Genomic DNA, 17,679 nt, shown 5'->3' with positions numbered 1-17,679 from the left:
AAGCATAGGAGTATGTATTAAAGAATCAATTCTTGACCAGCATGCATTGGAGACACATCCTGTCGCGACTTCGTTTTCGCAAATTAAGTTCGGAAAGTTGATATTACTTTTACTTTGTTTAGACTTACTTTGAGTACAAGTGAACCCGGCTTTGTATCATCTTTTAAAGTAATTTTGTATTCGTTTAATAAAAAGATCGGCTCATTATCATTTTCATCGTAAACTTTGATTTTAACGGAAGTATATGAAAATTTTCCGCCTCCATCAGTAGCTTTTACTAATAGATCATAAGACGTTTGAGTTTCTCGATCAAGCTCGTGCAATGTGAAAATAGCTCCACTAGCCTTATCTATCTTAAAGAGAGCATTTAAGTCATCGCCAATTATTTCGTATGAAATTGCAGCATATTTTCCGAAATCATTGTCATAGGCCTTCACCTAAAACGTTCACAATCAATTGAAATACGTACGTAATCTTAAATATTTCTTATTTTTTGCTTTAACTTACAGTTATTATTAGTTGTTGGGATTTTTGATTTTCCTGTACTGCGGCTTCGTATACTAGTTTTTCAAACTGAGGACTGTGAATATTCTCCGGCAACAGCGCAATTTTTACTCTAGCATAAGTCGTATGAATACCATCGGTAACCGATACGTTCAATACAGTTTGTTTGTGATTATACAGCTTTTGATTATTTTGTAGCGTAATCAGACCATTGCTTTCTTCAATAGCGTAAACTTGATGCTCATTGCCGTCAACAATTTTGTATTTTAAATTTAAATTATCGGAATCATCCGCATCATAGGCCTTCGCAAGAGTCACAAATTCGCCTCTAGTGGATAAAGTTGATAATTTACTGGAGAATGATGGCTCAACAAATCTAGGAATATTATCATTTAAGTCTTCCACTAAAAAAATCGAAAAAAATGCCCATATTTAACATCCATCTGAATACTTTACCTATTTTTTCAATATTTACCTTTAACCCATATATTTGATTTCGAACTTAACGATAACGGCGTTCCATGATCTTTTACAATAACAATTATATGATAATGCTTGCATTCTTCGTAGTCCAACATGTGTTTAAGATATAACGACCCATCTTGAACATCGATAAGAAAGTAATGCGAGTCAAGATCCCCGTTGACCGATTCGATTAGATAAGATAGAGCACCATTTGCGTCTGTATCGCGATCTGTTGCATTAATCTTCAGAATTTGTGTACCATACAGAGTGTTTTCTGATATGCTAATATTATAATTATCACTCTCTATTTCAGGATAACAGTCATTTGAATCTTCTACGTTAATGGAAACGGTAATTTCCGCAAAAACACCAGAAACGCTATCAGTTGCTCTGACCAACAATTCATACCGAGGTTGGGTTTCAAAATCCAACTTGTTCACAACCGATAATACAGCTAAAATAAAAATAAGTAAGAAAATTATAAACAGCCGTGACTCATTCTTTTATGCCCATCACCGTGATCCTAAAAAAATGAAAAAGAATTAAATTTATATATTCTACCACATTGAGTGAGCCCGGGTTATGTTTTCCATTTTCAGAATAAGAAATTTATATGGTGTATGTGTTGTACTTCATGAATAACAGGCAAAACATACGGTGCTTTTGTTATATAAATGTGAGGGCGGTGTAGGTGTGAAGTCATTTTCAAGTTCTTTGACAAGTATGTAGGCGCCACCTTCATTCTTGCGAACGGAAGAATGTTTACTACAACTTCTACACAGTTGCGCAGGCTGCATGCAATTTTTTCCATTTTTGTAGAGGTACTACATTGTCCATAGAATTGTCGTTCGAATTTTTGTAAGCTTATCTGTTGTAGTTTATGAGCAATGAGCAAGAAAATCAATTTTTTATTTCTACGTACGCCAGACATCACGGGGAATTCATCCGAGGTATTGAGGTTAAACAAAACCCTGAATGATCTATCATGCAGATAAGAGCTTAACCATTCCACTAAGAATAAAGGTAAGCCAGAGGCTTGGAGTTTAAAGATAAGTAGTCTATGATTAACCAAATCAAACGCTTTGCTCAGTGTATATGACATCAGTGCGGGAGCCATTAGAAAAAGGCTTGAAAACATGAGAAGTAAACTCTAACAGATTGGTGACCATAGATCTTCCCTTTCAAAAACCATGTTGAAGGGGAGAAATATATGATTTCATGGAAAAGGCTGTATGCTGAGCCACAATTCGCTCGAACAGTTTAGGCAAGGCACTCAACTTGGCAATGCCTCTGTAGTTCTCTACAAATTGTCTACTACCACTTTTATGAATAGGAATAAGTACACAAGTCTTCCAACACAAAGGGAAAACACCTAAATTCAAGGACTTGTTAAAAATCTTTGAGATAACACCACATAGCTCGCCAGCAGAAGATATAAGTACACAGAAGGGGATTGCATCAGCTCCAGGCAAACAATTTTTTAGAGATTTATGGAGATTTATGGAGATTTTTCTTTTGGAATTAACGAACTTAAAAAAGTATTTACGATTAGCAAACAAGGAGGATTTAACAAATTAAAGTTATCTGCAGTAGTATTGGCGCTAGAGGGAATTAAATTTATGCCTTGCCACTGAGTAAGCGAAACAGTCGAAAGAAAAACCACTTTTCGAAAATTTTTTGAAAAGCTTGTTTTTCCTATTCTTGTAATATTTAATTGTTTTATTAAACCACGGAGGACACTTGCTTCGAGGACGGGACTGCTTAATCGAAACGGATGCAGAAATATCTTGATTTAATATATTGTAGAACGACGATAGTAAACTATGAATACTTCCTACTGAGCACAATATGAGAAAGATGTGGTTTTAGCATGGAAACATTGATTTTATGGAAATCATAAAATGTATATGAAAAATTTGAATTTGGAACGTTATAGTAGTTCGACGAACCAACGTGCTTGTAATGAAAGGAAATACCCAATGCTGGATGATATGAATCCTCAGGTAAACTAAACGGAAGACAACGATTAACGCAAATCTCAGGAAAATTGGCAAAGCAGAGATCAAGCAGTCTACCATTACAATTGGGGTTACGATTGTATTGAACTAAATTATGATCAGATAACTCATTAAAGAACACAACGGCTCTACCAAATGTTGAGGTAGGAATCAAACAGCCAGAACTATCACTGTAACACCAAGTGACTTGAGGCAAATTGAAGTCACCCAACGCAATGACTATATCGATAGGTTTGCATTGCTTGACCACTTCACAAATGAGGGCGGCCTGTTTCTTATATACAGAGATGTCCGAATTTCCGTATGATAACACATCACTCAATAAGATCTTAAGATGAGATATAGATGCCGTTACTATTGATGAATCCAGATGATTTGTTGATAGTGGCAATTTTCAGACGACGTATATCAAAAGTACAGGAAATCCAAACCATCAATTTACAAGTTACAGTCGTTTTAGGGACGTTAATTACAAAATTTTCAAAACAAAGGAAAAAATCTCAATTTTGTTTGCTGAACTAAAAAAACGTTGCTTTTTGATGAAAAAAAATAAACAATCCATAAAAAGTAAAATTAGTTGAAATTTGCGTTTATTATTTAATAAATAAAATAATTTCTTGATCAAAAATAGAAGTTTTTACTTACCCGTTCTATAATCAATTTCGAAAAACTCATTTTCATTTCCAGATGCTATCGTGTATATTAATTTTCTTTGCATCGGGCTTTCAGCTTGGACAGATACCGATAAAGCTGAAAAAATCTCAACGTCTTCCTTAACACTGTCCGAATAAAATTGCCGATCAAAGATAGGCATAGATCTGTCAACCACCTTTTGGCGGCAACATAAACGCGTTAAAGTACGTAATGTTTCGTAAAATTAACTTTACTTACCTTTATTGAAACCGAAACTTCTGCTGAGCACGGTATAATTGCTCCATCATAAGCTGCTATTATAAGTTCGTAACTTCTATCGTGTCCTTCAATTGGTTGCTTCAAAATAATTTCCCCCGTTTTGCGTTCGACTTTGAACAATTCGCCATTGCCTTTCTTCATTTCGTAACGTACTTCACCGTTCTCGAAACTGTCCAAATCGATCGCTTTCACTTGTGTTACGACTGTACCCTTCATATCTTCTTGCGATACGGTGGCATAATATGGCAAGTTCACAAACATGGGGCAATTATCGTTCACGTCCAATATACATACGTCGACATGTGTTATTGACCGACGTATATATTTCTGTTTATTTTTATACAGAATTGACATAGCCTCGACTATTAATTTATATTTATCTACAACTTCGCGATCGAATACAATACCGGTTGTCTTTATGGCTCCCGATGTTTTGCCAATTTCGAATAAATTTGTAGGGTTCAAAATTCGATATTCCACATTTTCAAATAACAAATTGCCTACGACATTTATCACACCAACAGTGGATATTTTTGTTGAATTTTCAACCGTTGACAATTCATATCTTGATTTTCGAAATGAAATTCCAGAATTTTCACTCCCTTCAATAATAACATCAACTTGAACTATTGTGGAATACAAACCATCGGATGCACGTGTGTGTAACGTATAAAATGTGTTTAATTTTTCAACGTTTCTAAAAAGGGGATCAAGTAAATTGGGTCAAAAGCGCACACAACTTATAGGATATAATAAAAATAGTACATTTTGGTGTAAATTTCGAACTTGATAGATATCGTAAAGTAACGCGCAATTTGTGCAATATTGGCATAATTGTTATAAAAATTTCTCAACTGTTTTGAAGGACTGTCTTAAGAGGTTTATATTTTTATGCTACTATTCACTATATTAATTACCCTTCAAATTCTATTCAAATTCTAAATTTAAATTTTTGCTTTCTCTTACAAAAATTTTAATCACTTCCTTAAGCGGTTAATGCGGCATTGTTCACATTTAAATAAAGATTTCAATTTCCTCTTTATTTGATATATCTACTTATTTGCTAAATTTATTTATTTAACAAGCAATGAACTTTAATTCATTTTGGTTGGTTTACCAAACGATAAAGCATACTTCTGCCGTCACGTTTACTACGAACTAAAATTCTTTATAAATTGCAAAAGTTCAATTTAAAACAAGTAAAAACATTATAGCCCGCCATGGGTCATCAGAAAACATCCTGTACCACTTTGCTTAATGCGGTTATTCAAAGAAGGACTTTGCAAAGACTTTTTATGGGAAGGAGCCGAAAGAGAAGCCAAATCCAAACCATTTTCAATAGCCAGTAGCCCTTGAGGTAAAGGACGTCAGTCTACCAAGTTTCATCAAAATACCTTAAATATAACATAAACTAGCTTTTATCCTTAAAAGTCGTTACGATTCGAAAATGAATTGTTATTAAGTATTATCGGTTGCCAGGCTTATGCATGTTTGCGATGGCTTAGGGGTTCATTTGCAATTTGGTCCTGTACCGGTTGTAAGCGTGGCTCTATGCTGGTTGTGTACATGCTTTTTTTTCTTTTTTCTTTTTTTTTCCTTCTTATTTGTTTTATTGCACTTATACTAAGTTTTATTTTAATTTAATACAAGTTTTGCTTTAAGTGCCAATTGAACTCAACTGTTATTTGTTTAGTTGAGTTTCATGTATAAGTAGAATTAAAATAAATAAAATAAAAAATAAAACATGAGTCTGTTTCAAGTCAGTCTGGATGCTCCATACACACAACCAATATACCCTGTATACGGTATAGACTATACTAATGAACTTGTTAAGAAATAAATTAAATTTTCCAACCTTAGATGACGCCAGTTCATTTGTGCGGCGGCATTCTCCAATATGGAGGCTTTCATAAAAAATGTGCTCTTATATAGATTTTGGTGAAGTGGCATAGGGTGATTCGTCTGGCACAACTATAATCTTCTTACTTATTTCAAGTAGGTCAGATTTTTACTTATATCAAAAGCTATTTCAGGATAAGAGTGACTCAGTAAATTGTCTTTTTAATGATTTCGTCGATTTTAGTTTGATACATAGGCAGTGGATGCTGTTTGTGTTTGCTTGAAAAATATTATTTACCTTGTCGTTATTACGCCTGTAGAATTGTTAATTTCGAAACAGTTGTCAATATTGCCATCGACGATATCATAACGAATTTCGGAATATCCATCTTTATCCGAATCGATAGCGGTGACCTTTGTTACCTGCACACCTTCATACGTTGGTATATACAATGTTACGTTTACGTCCCTTTTACTAAACACTGGCGGACAATCGTTAACGTTAATTACTTTTATATGAACCGTGGCTAGTGTATGGGAATATAATTTCGGATTTCCCATATCATTAACCTGCATAATGCGTTAAATATTGTTGATGTATAATAAAATAAATTTATTAAATCAGATGTGCCCACCATGACATCAAATTTGAAGAATTCCTTTGTTTCATAATCCAGCTTACGCAAAAGTTTTATTGTTCCAGTGGATGAATCAACTTGAAAGTAGCGCTTAGCTTCATCATCCATTATTGTATAGTCGAGTAAACAATTTTTACCAACATCGATATCTGTTGCATTAAGAAAGATTAAACCGCTAAAAAGAGAAAATATATAAATATATACATATAAATTATAAATCGAAATCCACATGTCCAAATCTGGATCGATATCTGGTACAGATCGCAAGCTATTACCGCGAATTATTTTCTTGATTGTGTTAGTTCTTTCCTAGTAGTTGTGTGTATAAGAGAAGCTATAAACAAAGCAAACAGATACGTAGTGGCTAAGTATGCTTTAAATTAAATTTGTCATTTTCACTGTTCTCTAGCGATAAAGGAAAAGAGGATTTAGAAAATTATTTAAAAGTAATCGTTTAATTCTGAATGCAGAACTCATATAAATTTTGATTTTCTTCGAATTTTGTCCGCAAATTAAAAGTTGTCGAAAAATTCAATTATTAAACGACGTGAGTAAATCTATAAAGCTTACTGTATAGATTTATAATGCGACTACTTCCCGGGAGGCAAAAATTTCCGCACCATTCCGTCTCAAACCTAATGAAAATCTTGGTGTCATATTTTCGGATTAACTTTCAAAGAACAAGACAGAAAAAATTGCTCCCTTCTCTGCCAGTAGTACGAGGCAGGCCTCGTCGGATGTGGAAACCTTTTGCTAACGCATATGTGCTTCAATGTGAAGTTCAGTAAAACTTTACAGTGTATGGATAACTAAGGAAAAAAAGCAATCATGATTTTAGGGTAATTTGAATTTCTTCTAGGTTTCCTTATTAACGAAAATCAAATTGCCCGATATCTTTATTTTTGTTTGAAAGCAGTGAACATGTTTCTTTTTTTATCGTACCTGCTTTGGGAGTCGTTTCTGTGAATGTATGTTCCCACTGCAGCCGCTTCTGATATATGTCCAAAATATTCTGTTTGCACAAAAAATGGTGCGTTATCATTAACATCGAGCACGTGAATGAGAACATTCTGATATGATGTTATTGACGCCATATTTGTTCCACTTATCGTAATATTGATGAATCTAGACAAGGGCATGAATTGACGTCCATTGAAATATCATATATATCTACTGACCATTTATCCATTCTCACTTACTTGAATCGTTCATAATCAATTTGTAAATTTACTAATATCATGCCTGTCGAATGATTTATATAAAATAATCCATCATCATTGCCGTTAACAATGTCATAGAAGACGGATGATGATGATCTAGCCTCGACAACGGTAATAAAAGTACCTAACGGAAGATTTTCATAAATTTCTACGGATACCGTTGGGGCACTAAAACGTGGTGGATCGTTTTCCGACATGGTGACAATAATATGAATGGGTATTTGAGAAGACAATGGTGGTTGACCGCAATCAGTAGCTTTTATTTGCAACATATATTCCTGTATTTGCATTATATTCAGACTTTGCGCAAGGTAAACGATACCAATTGAGCTGTCAATTTCAAAGATGTTACCAACATTCCCCGTAACTAGAGTGTACTTAATTTCGCCATTTAGACCACTGTCTTTATCGATGGCATTTAGCTGTACAATTTTAGCGCCCACGGTTGTACTCTCGGGTATTTTCCTTTGCACAATTTTATTTGAAAATTCTGGAGCATGATCGTTATGATCGTGTACTAATACAATAATTTTGGCGTAATTCCTTTTAGCTGGTGTGCCCTGGTCTTTAGCAATAACTGTTAGAACGTGGCAATTGTTCCTCTCATAATCCAATCTCTGTGTAACAATTACATTTCCAGTAATCGAGTCAACACGAAAATATAATAACGATGATGGATCTCTTGAACCGTGCAAAGTATAAAATATTTTCTTATCTTCATCTTGATCGGTGGCATGCAACTGCATTATAATAGACTCCTCCTCAATGCTCTCGGATATATTAACCAGGTATATATCCTTGGTAAATTGTGGTCGATTATCGTTTGTATCAACAACGTGTACAAAAAGGTGAGTTTGAACTACATGCGATCCGTCCGTTACGCTAATAGTAAGATTGTAGGAGTTTTGTGCTTCCCAGTCTAATGACTTTGATAGTAAAATATTCCCATTGTCTCGTCCAATATAAAACTCGTCCCTTTCATTTCCATCTGAAAGGGAAGACTTAAAAATGAAGTATCTAAATGTATTGCTTTGTCGAATAATAACCAACTTACCACTTATATTGTACCATAAATAGTCATTGTCCTTATCTACTGCTTGTATAAGAGTCACAAGAAAGCCAGGGCGATCGCTTTCTGTTACCTCCACTACACTATCTTGTGTCTTGATAATCGGTGCATTTGGGGATATTTCCAAAATTGGTAAAACAACAACATTAAGCCTAGCGGTCTGACTTCTTTTTGGGCTACCATGATCTTCAGCCCGGATAATCAACTCATAATCTCCATCAGACTCAATAAATTTCGTAACAAAAATCAAACCATTATCAGAGTCAATGCGAAACTTATTTTTCCCTTTGCCAGACTTAATTGAATAGGAAACTCTGCCATTTTCACCGACATCATTGTCAACGGCCTGAACCTAATGGACGTACACATAAGAATTTATGCACCTATGAGACATATCGATATTTAAAAATTAATGAACATTTTTTAAATTTATTCTACAAAAATCTATACACTTAAACGTACGCAAACATAGCTCGCAATTTTTTAACATTTGAAAGTGTTAGTAGACATTTTTTTGTTTATTCGCGGAGCAAATTTAACATTGATTACGGTTTTGCAAATTTCTGCAATAAATTCAAATTAATTTTCACATATTGATTACACTGTTTTAGCCAAGATACTTTTTTCAGTTTATCCTAGACTTCACGCTACAAAAATTGTTTCCGCAATAAAGTTCTTTCATGTACTAATATAATAATTCACAAGTGATTGCTTAAAAAATATCCTTACATAATTTCGCAAAATTTCTACAATAATTAGTTTACGCTATTGATTTCACTAAAAACGAGAGTTCATGTTTTACCGAATATTTGAAGACGTCTATGTACGTTAAATTGATCAAAAGAAATTCTTGATATTTATTATTAACCTTATCGATTTATATTCCATAGCTTAGTTTTTCTTGATTCAAAGACGTCATTCGTGGCTTGTTCGTACAAATAAAAAGTACACTCATCGATGTACAATACGAATGAATTTATTCCGTGAGGAACTTGTGATACATACAATATATATTGTTTCAATAGATCATTGAATATCACTGTGGAATATATATATGTATATATATTTATTCAGGCTTACTTGGGCGATGGAAGTATTTATTATTACAGTTGAGGGAACTTGAATTTTATAGAATCTTTGATCAAACTGTGGATTATGGTCGTTGATATCATCGACAATAACTACGATACGAGTTGTCGATGCTAACGATGGATTACCATTGTCTGAAATCGAAATCTAAAAAGATATAGGTAGATATAGTATATGTTAATAATAACATTATATCAGATAAGGGTAAAGTGAAAGAAATCCTTCCAGTTCATTTCGTGGGATCTGAAATAATGATCTCTTAACATCAGTATTTAACATGTAAAAATATTATAGTCGTGCAAGACCGACTATTAAATAGCCTACGCTGCTTTTCCTAGTAGAGTAAGTAATATTAACCAAAAAATTACACATTATGTTTTGCAAGGGTATACTTTACAAGAGAGCCCGCATATTACAGAATGCACAAACACCAAATTTAGCAAATTTAATTTACTTCTTCAAAATTATATCATTTCTCGATTTCCGTCAACTAGAAAATCGTCTTTTTCTCCATATTAGAGTGGCCGAGCAGGTGAGAGTCGGGACTAGCGGGTCAACATTCGCGAGTTTAACAGGGTAGCTAAGTGAGTGTTCAATCGGTAAAAGCATAGCACTTACCGATTGGGCACACCGATCTGCTATGTGGTGGCCCCCTCCCAATATCTTTCCCTTTCTTCACTTCTTCTTTTTCTTTCTGGCCATCATCGTGTTGTATGAATAGGGCACATCCCTTGAGTGATTAGTCATAAAATATATATATATATATATATAATGGCTTACTTTTCATGATAACCACTGTTAGCGTTCTAAAAAACTTAAGTGATTCAAATTCCCTATCGTTGACTTTTTTGCTAAATTGCTACTAAGGACCAATTTTAATCATAAAATATTAACAATTGGGCATTTTTGACAGATAAGGATTTACATTTTCTAAGAAATCTTACATGCGGTGGCAAAAAATAGCCGCACGTGGTCCAATATTGTAGGGTGTAAACATGGAGGAGGAACTTCTTTCACTCATGAAAAATAGAGACAATATATGCATAAACATCTTTTGAAGGAAAGAAATTTCTTACCTCTAGAATGTGTTCGGCTTGATTTTCTCGATCAAGTTTACGTTCGGTTGTCATTAATTCACCTAAAAGAAAAGCATATTAAACGAGAAGAAAAATACTAAATCTCACAATAAATTTAATTCAGTTTTCAATACAGTGTTATGTCGTTCTAAAACGTTTTATATTAATATAAAATATCTTTCAAAATCGGTTTTTTTTTTCTACATTTTCAAATTTATGGCCATAGTCCATCCTTAAATTTGTAAAAAATTTCTGATATTGCATAGAGGTATGCATTGAGGATCCCATCAAACATATATATTTTTCACTATCGTTTGGCTCTCTATTTGTTTGCTCATATAGCACGTACCACCTTAAGGCTTTCTTTAGAAGAACAAACTTCATTTCTTCTTTTTTTAATCACTCTCGTTAGGTAAAATTCGGAAAACGTTTCAATTAAACTGTGAGTCTGCCGACATTTCCCAAAGAGTTAATTGTTTTTCCGTTTTCTCTACAAACAAAAACTTTTATAATTATTTAAAGCTTTGTGCTTCCTCTCAAATTTGTTTTGATAAAATCTCTGTCCCAAGTTTGGATTTCAGCTAAATCAACTAAACGTTGGTTCACAATTACTAATAAGCCTCATGTGAACAACGTGGACTATATAAGCTTTCTTCGCTATGTACAATTTCCTCTAATCGTCTGTCAAATTACGTAAGTCTAATTTTAATTATGTGTTATACTTAATATCTGCAACATAACGAAGAATACGTTAGACGATATGTATTGAATAAACGTCTCTGTCCCTGGCAACTACATAACGTATGCAAGTCGGTAGAGACCAATACAATATTGACTTTTTGATGATTGTATTTACCAAAGGTTTGTTTGTGATTAAATTATTACCTGTTGTTGTGTTTATGGAAAAGAATCCTTCTGGATTTCCTGATATTATTTTAAAATGCAACAACTGTAATGGATCATTGTCCTCATCGGTTGCATTTAATTGCATTATTCTTGTTCTAGCGGGACTACCCTCTGGTATGGTTGGGTAATAGACGGGCTTAAGGGTCATTGGCACATTATCATTTACATTCTCAACATCTATGTAAATCTTAAAATTGATAAAAAAAGACATATTAAATAAAAATGGTATGCTATTGTCGATGACATAAAATACCTGAACGCAACTGATAAGTGGCACTACAGCATGATCTTGAGCGCATAGAGTTAACCAGTAAAAATTTTTAGTTTCAGCATCAAGATGAGACAGAGAACGTATCGAACCTAAAACATAACACATAATACATAATAGAAATATTAAATAGCTTCCGTGTAATTTACATTTGAATTTTCTCTTCTCCGAAAATATATTTTTTACATTTGAAATAATCTTTTTCATAGAATAATGACTAACGTCTTTTAAAATCTACAGCCGGATAAAGAGTTTCAATCCAACGGTCACGTAGGTCATTTTACTTCTTACAACAGGTCTGGCTTTCAATTCGGCAACAACTATATTAATAACCCAATATTGATTCTTACATTACAAAACGTAACTCTTTGTTAGGGCAACCTTAGTTGGCTCTGATATTGACGTTCTCCTTTGAAACTTCACAAAATTGTAAATGAAAATTCGCATTTTTGTGCCTAGCATCGAAAGATATGGACACATTCATTCTGTGGTGATGTTTGCAATATCCAAAGCAAACTTTAGTTATCCTACTAAGTATATGCAGTCTCGATCAGCGTCAAATTCTGGACCGATCTAGCCATGTCTGTGTGTCAGAGGACACGCTCACATTAAACCGTAAATGGAAATCATCTCTGCTTCTCTAAATAAAAATTTGCCGGTTTTTGCTTATTGCTCGTAAATTATGAAAGATTGAAGACCGAAATTTTCTAAATCCTGCTACTCATTCAAAAATGAAAAAAGTCGGCCACACCCATACAAAGTTATAAGTGATTAAATTTTCATTCATTTCATTAGATTCTAAATAAACTCATAAGTAATACATTGAAAATTATATAACGAACTGCAGCGTTATAAGGAAGGGTAGAATTGGCACCGGTATGATAAAGTGAACAGTGGTTGTTATGCAAGATTCGACGCCAGCCGTATGCAACTTTATCATTCGTCTTTTTTCGTAAATATTTTTTCGCTCTGACTTATTCATATGGCTTATAATCTTTTAGTAAAGATATTATTTCTAAACTGACCTTTTTCGTTAACGGAAAACACACCCAATCCATCGCCTGCCCGAATAGAGTAAGATATTTCTGAATCTGGTCCAGAGGCATCTAAATCTCTCGCCGTTATATTCATGACGACTGCCCCACGAGGTTGATTTTCTTTTACTTTACCAATGTAGACAAAATCGTCGAATTCAGGAGCATAACGATTTTCATTAACGTCGATTATTTCTATAACAACAGGCATATGGGATGATAACGATGGCAAGCCACAATCAATAGCAGCCACGATTAAATTGTGCACTTGCTGTGTTTCGTAATCTAAATAGCCCTGTGTCCGAATTACACCGTTGTACTTATCTATTTTGAACAATGAAACGTTGGAAGCGTCATCCTTTAATGAGAACAGAATTTCACCGTTGGTACCCGCATCAAAGTCACTAGCATCGATTTTTGCAACAACAGTTCCTCTTGGAAGATCTTCCCGTACTTTAAATATAACCTCCTGCACGCCAAAAATAGGAGCATTATCGTTGACATCTTCAATGTTTATTGATATAAGCGCTTCTGCACTGAGAGATGGTGTACCTCTGTCCTTAGCAATTATCTGCAGTTCATGGTCTTGTTTTTCTTCTCTGTCTAAAGTGCCGCGCACAAAAATGCAACCTGTGCTCTCGTTTAAGTCAAAAAGTTTAGTTTCGGTTTTCATGACATATCTCACCGCGGCATTTTGACCGATATCGGCATCAGTGGTGTTCAAGCAAAATACTAACGTACCATTTGGCGTGTCTTCAGCCAGCTGAAATTGTGCTAACGATTTTTGAAATAACGGAGTATTATCATTACTGTCGAGTATAATAACAGACAATATTTTTGAGTCGCATTTTTGAGGTTGTCCTAGGTCGCAGACCGTTATGTTTAAAACATATTCATCCTGTCTTTCCCTATCTAAATAACCAATTAGTTGCAGTTCGCCACTATCTGGATCAATGCGAAATACAGAGTCCATGTCGCCATCAGATATGGCATAAATTAATTTGCCATTGTAACCTAAATCTCGGTCTTTGGCTTTAATCCATGTTATTGTGTCGCCCAGTGAGAGACTTTCGTTTATACTCAACTCCAAAAGGAAATTGACAAATTCCGGGTCATGTAAATTTTGACCATAACGACTGGGTAATAATATATATTCATCACCAGTGATTTCTTTATCATTATTCATATTGTTTTTCTCGGAGATTGCCAATATGTCAGCCAACTTCCTGGCAACTCCTGTCTCATGACATTCAAAGTTACTGTAACCACTAAAATCAAGATGTTTAAAGGGTTCATAATTATTCTCCTTTAAAAGTTCTACGTAAATTGTCATTTCATCGGAAAAATGGGTTCCGTCCGTCGCAGAGACGTTGATATGTCGATGTGATGCGACTACATCGCTTAAATCACAACCAATCGATATAACACCAGTCGTGGGATCCAAATTGAAGCATCCGTCCTCATTGCCCACAATTAAACGATATGTTATATAATCCCCAACATCGAAATCAATGGCAGATAAAGTAAATATATCGATTCCGATCGGAGCATGACGAAATATTCTTCCTTTACAATTAACGCGTTCAAACTGTGGTCTATTGTCGTTGATATCAACAACTTTAATCAAAATTTCCACTTCCGTCTGCCTCCGAAATGGTAGACCCCAATCAGAAGCACGTACTCTTAATTTATATACGCGCCGCATTGTTTCATAATCGATAACAGTCGTAGTTCGAATCACACCACTGAAATGATCGATATCAAAGGGCACATCGTTCAGATTCGCTATACTATATGATATGTATGCATTTTCACCGGAGTCGTCGTCACGTGCGATTACTTTCGTTACATAAGTTCCCGCTAATTCATTTTCATTCAAAAGTACAGTTGAGTTAATATTTTCAAATATCGGATCGTTATCGTTGATGTCAATGATATTAATTTTAACTTTAGCTGAGGACTGTTTGCGATTTCCAATGTTAGCCAAATCAATGGCTGATACGGTTAAAGTGTAAAAAGATTTCTTTTCAGCGTCAAGCCGTTTCTGTGTATACAACATGCCCGAGTCTGGATTTATACGAAATTCGCCACCTTCGTTACCACCGACGATTTCAAGGAAAACTAATGCGCTTTTTCCGAAATCAGGATCGGAGACTTTCAATCGTATCACCGGCATATTGGGGGGTGATGTTTCCGGTATGGATACTTCATAAATTTGTTTTGTAAAAATTGGAGCATTTCTATTTTCGACATAGATTGTAATCGGCACTAATTTAAAACTAAAACGTTTTGGAATCCCTCTATCTTCTGCCCTTAATGTTACGTTAAACGTATTCGTAGAATTGTTGAGTCTCACCAATTTGTTCAACTGCAGATAATATTCACCTTGCTTGTCGGTAGGTACTATACGGAAATTACCATCTAGATCTCCAGACATTATTTTCAAATCGTTAATTTCCCCGTGTCGTCCTTCATCCTTATCAGTAACTTTAACAATTCCATAAACTTTATTCGTAAAATAATCGTTGTAGGTGAAAGCGCTGGATACTGTATTTACATAAATTTCGGGCGAATGTAGGTTAGACTAAAAAGAAATATATTTACATTAAGTTATTAATATACATGGATGCCTGCATGGATAGAGCATGGATGTCTGATATGGCCAAATATTTTTGATGTGATTGTTGTCTACAGAGAAATCGCAATGCGGTATATAAACCGATTTTGTCTAAATTTAAAAATTCAAACTTTACATTGTACTAACGAAAAATTTGTCAGAATTCTATGTATACGTGACCTATTATCAAATATTACAAACCGATATGGAGAGGTAAAGTTTTTACATAATATAAGAGTTATTGATTTTTCGTTTAATATATGCTACTCCTCCCATTGAAATTAAATGAAAAACGAATTTATGAGATGATTGTTTGTATTAAAATCCTGCCTAACATATGCCACGCGTACTTACCTCTTTTATTTGGATATAGACTCTTGCTTTACTGGATTGATGATTGTGATGGTTGATTATAGAGCCTCTGTCGTTAGCAAGAACTACAAGTTCAAGCTTTTTAATACTGATGGTCGTTAGCTGCCTTACATTAGATATGACACCAGTTGTAGGGTGAACAGCAAAGTAATCATTATCGTTTAAAAAACTGTAATAGATTTCTCCGTTGATTCCTAAGTCAGCATCCTCTGCCGTTACTTTAATAATATTGCTATGTATAGGGAGGTCTTCAGTAACAGTAACAGAATATTCAATAGGAAAGAATAATGGACTTAAATCGTTACGATCCAAAACTTGAACATGCATCAGACAATCTGTTTCATAGTTAAGTGTAATAGCATTTTCCGAGCATGTAATAATAGCTTTAATTTTTAATAGGTACTCCTCGTTCTTCTCTCGATTTAATACAACGTTACTGGTCCTTGTGCGAATGGCTAAAAATGCAAAGTTTCCGACAATTCTCTCTTCGGCTTTAAATAATTTATCACGGTCACCGGAGATAATTCGAAAACGTACATCACAGTTTTTACGTATTTTTAGACCGATACGGTCCTCGTGTAATTTGGATATGGCATACGTTTTTCCAATACTATTTTCTGGAATGGTTACATTGAATGTGCTTCTCTCGAATTTTAACTGATTTCTATTGTGCAACAATTTCTCATCATTGTTAGCAAACTTTTTTGTGCTTTTTGCCAAAGAAACAGTTTGATCCAGGTACGTAGATTGAATTTTACAACAAATAATTAAAAATAGAGCCCAACCGGACATTATATCTTTATACGTCCATATTTCCACATTGCGTTTAATCTTCATATTAATTATTTTCAGTTAAGGAAAAACAAAACATTACATACTTTTAAAATCTGAAAACGAAAATAGATAAAAATCATGTTATCAGCTTATGATCTTTTCAAGTATCAAAACAACTTTACATTAAATAATCCATCGTTTGGCTACTAACTAAGTAGCAGTACGCAAGCTCTTGTTTAATACAAGGGCAGTATAAGAAATCTTGTTAAATTAGTTAACAAAAGCAAAAAAAGAAACTTATCTTTTCATTTCGCCCGCGATTAAATTGAAAAAATTCCTTGGGACGCCCGCGTTGTGTTTAGTCGATAAGATTGAACGAATGATCAAATAGCATGCTGCGGTTGAGGTTTAATGAATATTCTCTCTTCACTTTTATGTTGGCGTCTGTATATAAACAGATGGATATATATGCATTCATTTAAGACCGGCACGCTCTTCATATTGCATAACAAATATGTTGACTTTCCTTAGGATATTAAATATTAATGAAGCCTTTTCATGTATAAAACTTGGTGATATTAGTCATAGAACAGCAATCATTTAGGGTTAAACCATTCAAAAAAAATAAATAAGCAAACGAAACCTAATCCACAAATTGCTATAAATTAAGTCCAATCTATATCCTTATGCTAAAGTATCAGCGTCATATCCAAGGTTACTATGGTAGAGTAAATTTCACCATCCACCGATATACTCCATTATCTTTCTGTTGCGTACACCTGTTGTTAGTGTACATGTGTCATCATGGTTTCACATTATTACATTATTACATGATAGCGCCGTAAAATCTCAATGACTTATAACTACTTCTCTTGTCA

The 17,679-nt window shown here is 34.2% G+C and overlaps 1 protein-coding gene across 2 annotated transcripts in view; it reads right to left on the bottom strand.

The window, feature by feature from the left end:
* Positions 1 to 16,886, bottom strand: part of LOC119637736 (fat-like cadherin-related tumor suppressor homolog) — a 29,410-nt gene extending 12,524 nt beyond the window's left edge. For both annotated transcript variants that reach the window (XM_038033951.1, XM_038033952.1), the window contains exons 1-16: positions 16,010 to 16,886; positions 13,030 to 15,622; positions 11,990 to 12,096; positions 11,716 to 11,923; positions 10,831 to 10,892; positions 9,746 to 9,901; positions 8,651 to 9,017; positions 7,576 to 8,584; positions 7,319 to 7,501; positions 6,374 to 6,551; positions 6,037 to 6,308; positions 3,879 to 4,596; positions 3,633 to 3,816; positions 980 to 1,423; positions 508 to 908; positions 129 to 437 (exon numbers count right to left, since the gene is read on the bottom strand). In XM_038033951.1, the coding sequence (XP_037889879.1) occupies positions 129 to 437; positions 508 to 908; positions 980 to 1,423; positions 3,633 to 3,816; positions 3,879 to 4,596; positions 6,037 to 6,308; positions 6,374 to 6,551; positions 7,319 to 7,501; positions 7,576 to 8,584; positions 8,651 to 9,017; positions 9,746 to 9,901; positions 10,831 to 10,892; positions 11,716 to 11,923; positions 11,990 to 12,096; positions 13,030 to 15,622; positions 16,010 to 16,864 (8,046 nt within the window). In that variant the 5' untranslated portion in view covers positions 16,865 to 16,886. The remainder of the gene's footprint in view (positions 1 to 128; positions 438 to 507; positions 909 to 979; positions 1,424 to 3,632; positions 3,817 to 3,878; positions 4,597 to 6,036; positions 6,309 to 6,373; positions 6,552 to 7,318; positions 7,502 to 7,575; positions 8,585 to 8,650; positions 9,018 to 9,745; positions 9,902 to 10,830; positions 10,893 to 11,715; positions 11,924 to 11,989; positions 12,097 to 13,029; positions 15,623 to 16,009) is intronic.
* Positions 16,887 to 17,679: the final 793 nt, after the last annotated feature.

Source organism: Glossina fuscipes, unplaced genomic scaffold (assembly GCF_014805625.2).
Source record: "Glossina fuscipes isolate IAEA_lab_2018 unplaced genomic scaffold, Yale_Gfus_2 61, whole genome shotgun sequence".
Classification (NCBI taxonomy): domain Eukaryota; kingdom Metazoa; phylum Arthropoda; class Insecta; order Diptera; family Glossinidae; genus Glossina; species Glossina fuscipes.
This window is presented reverse-complemented; position numbering and strand designations above follow the sequence as displayed.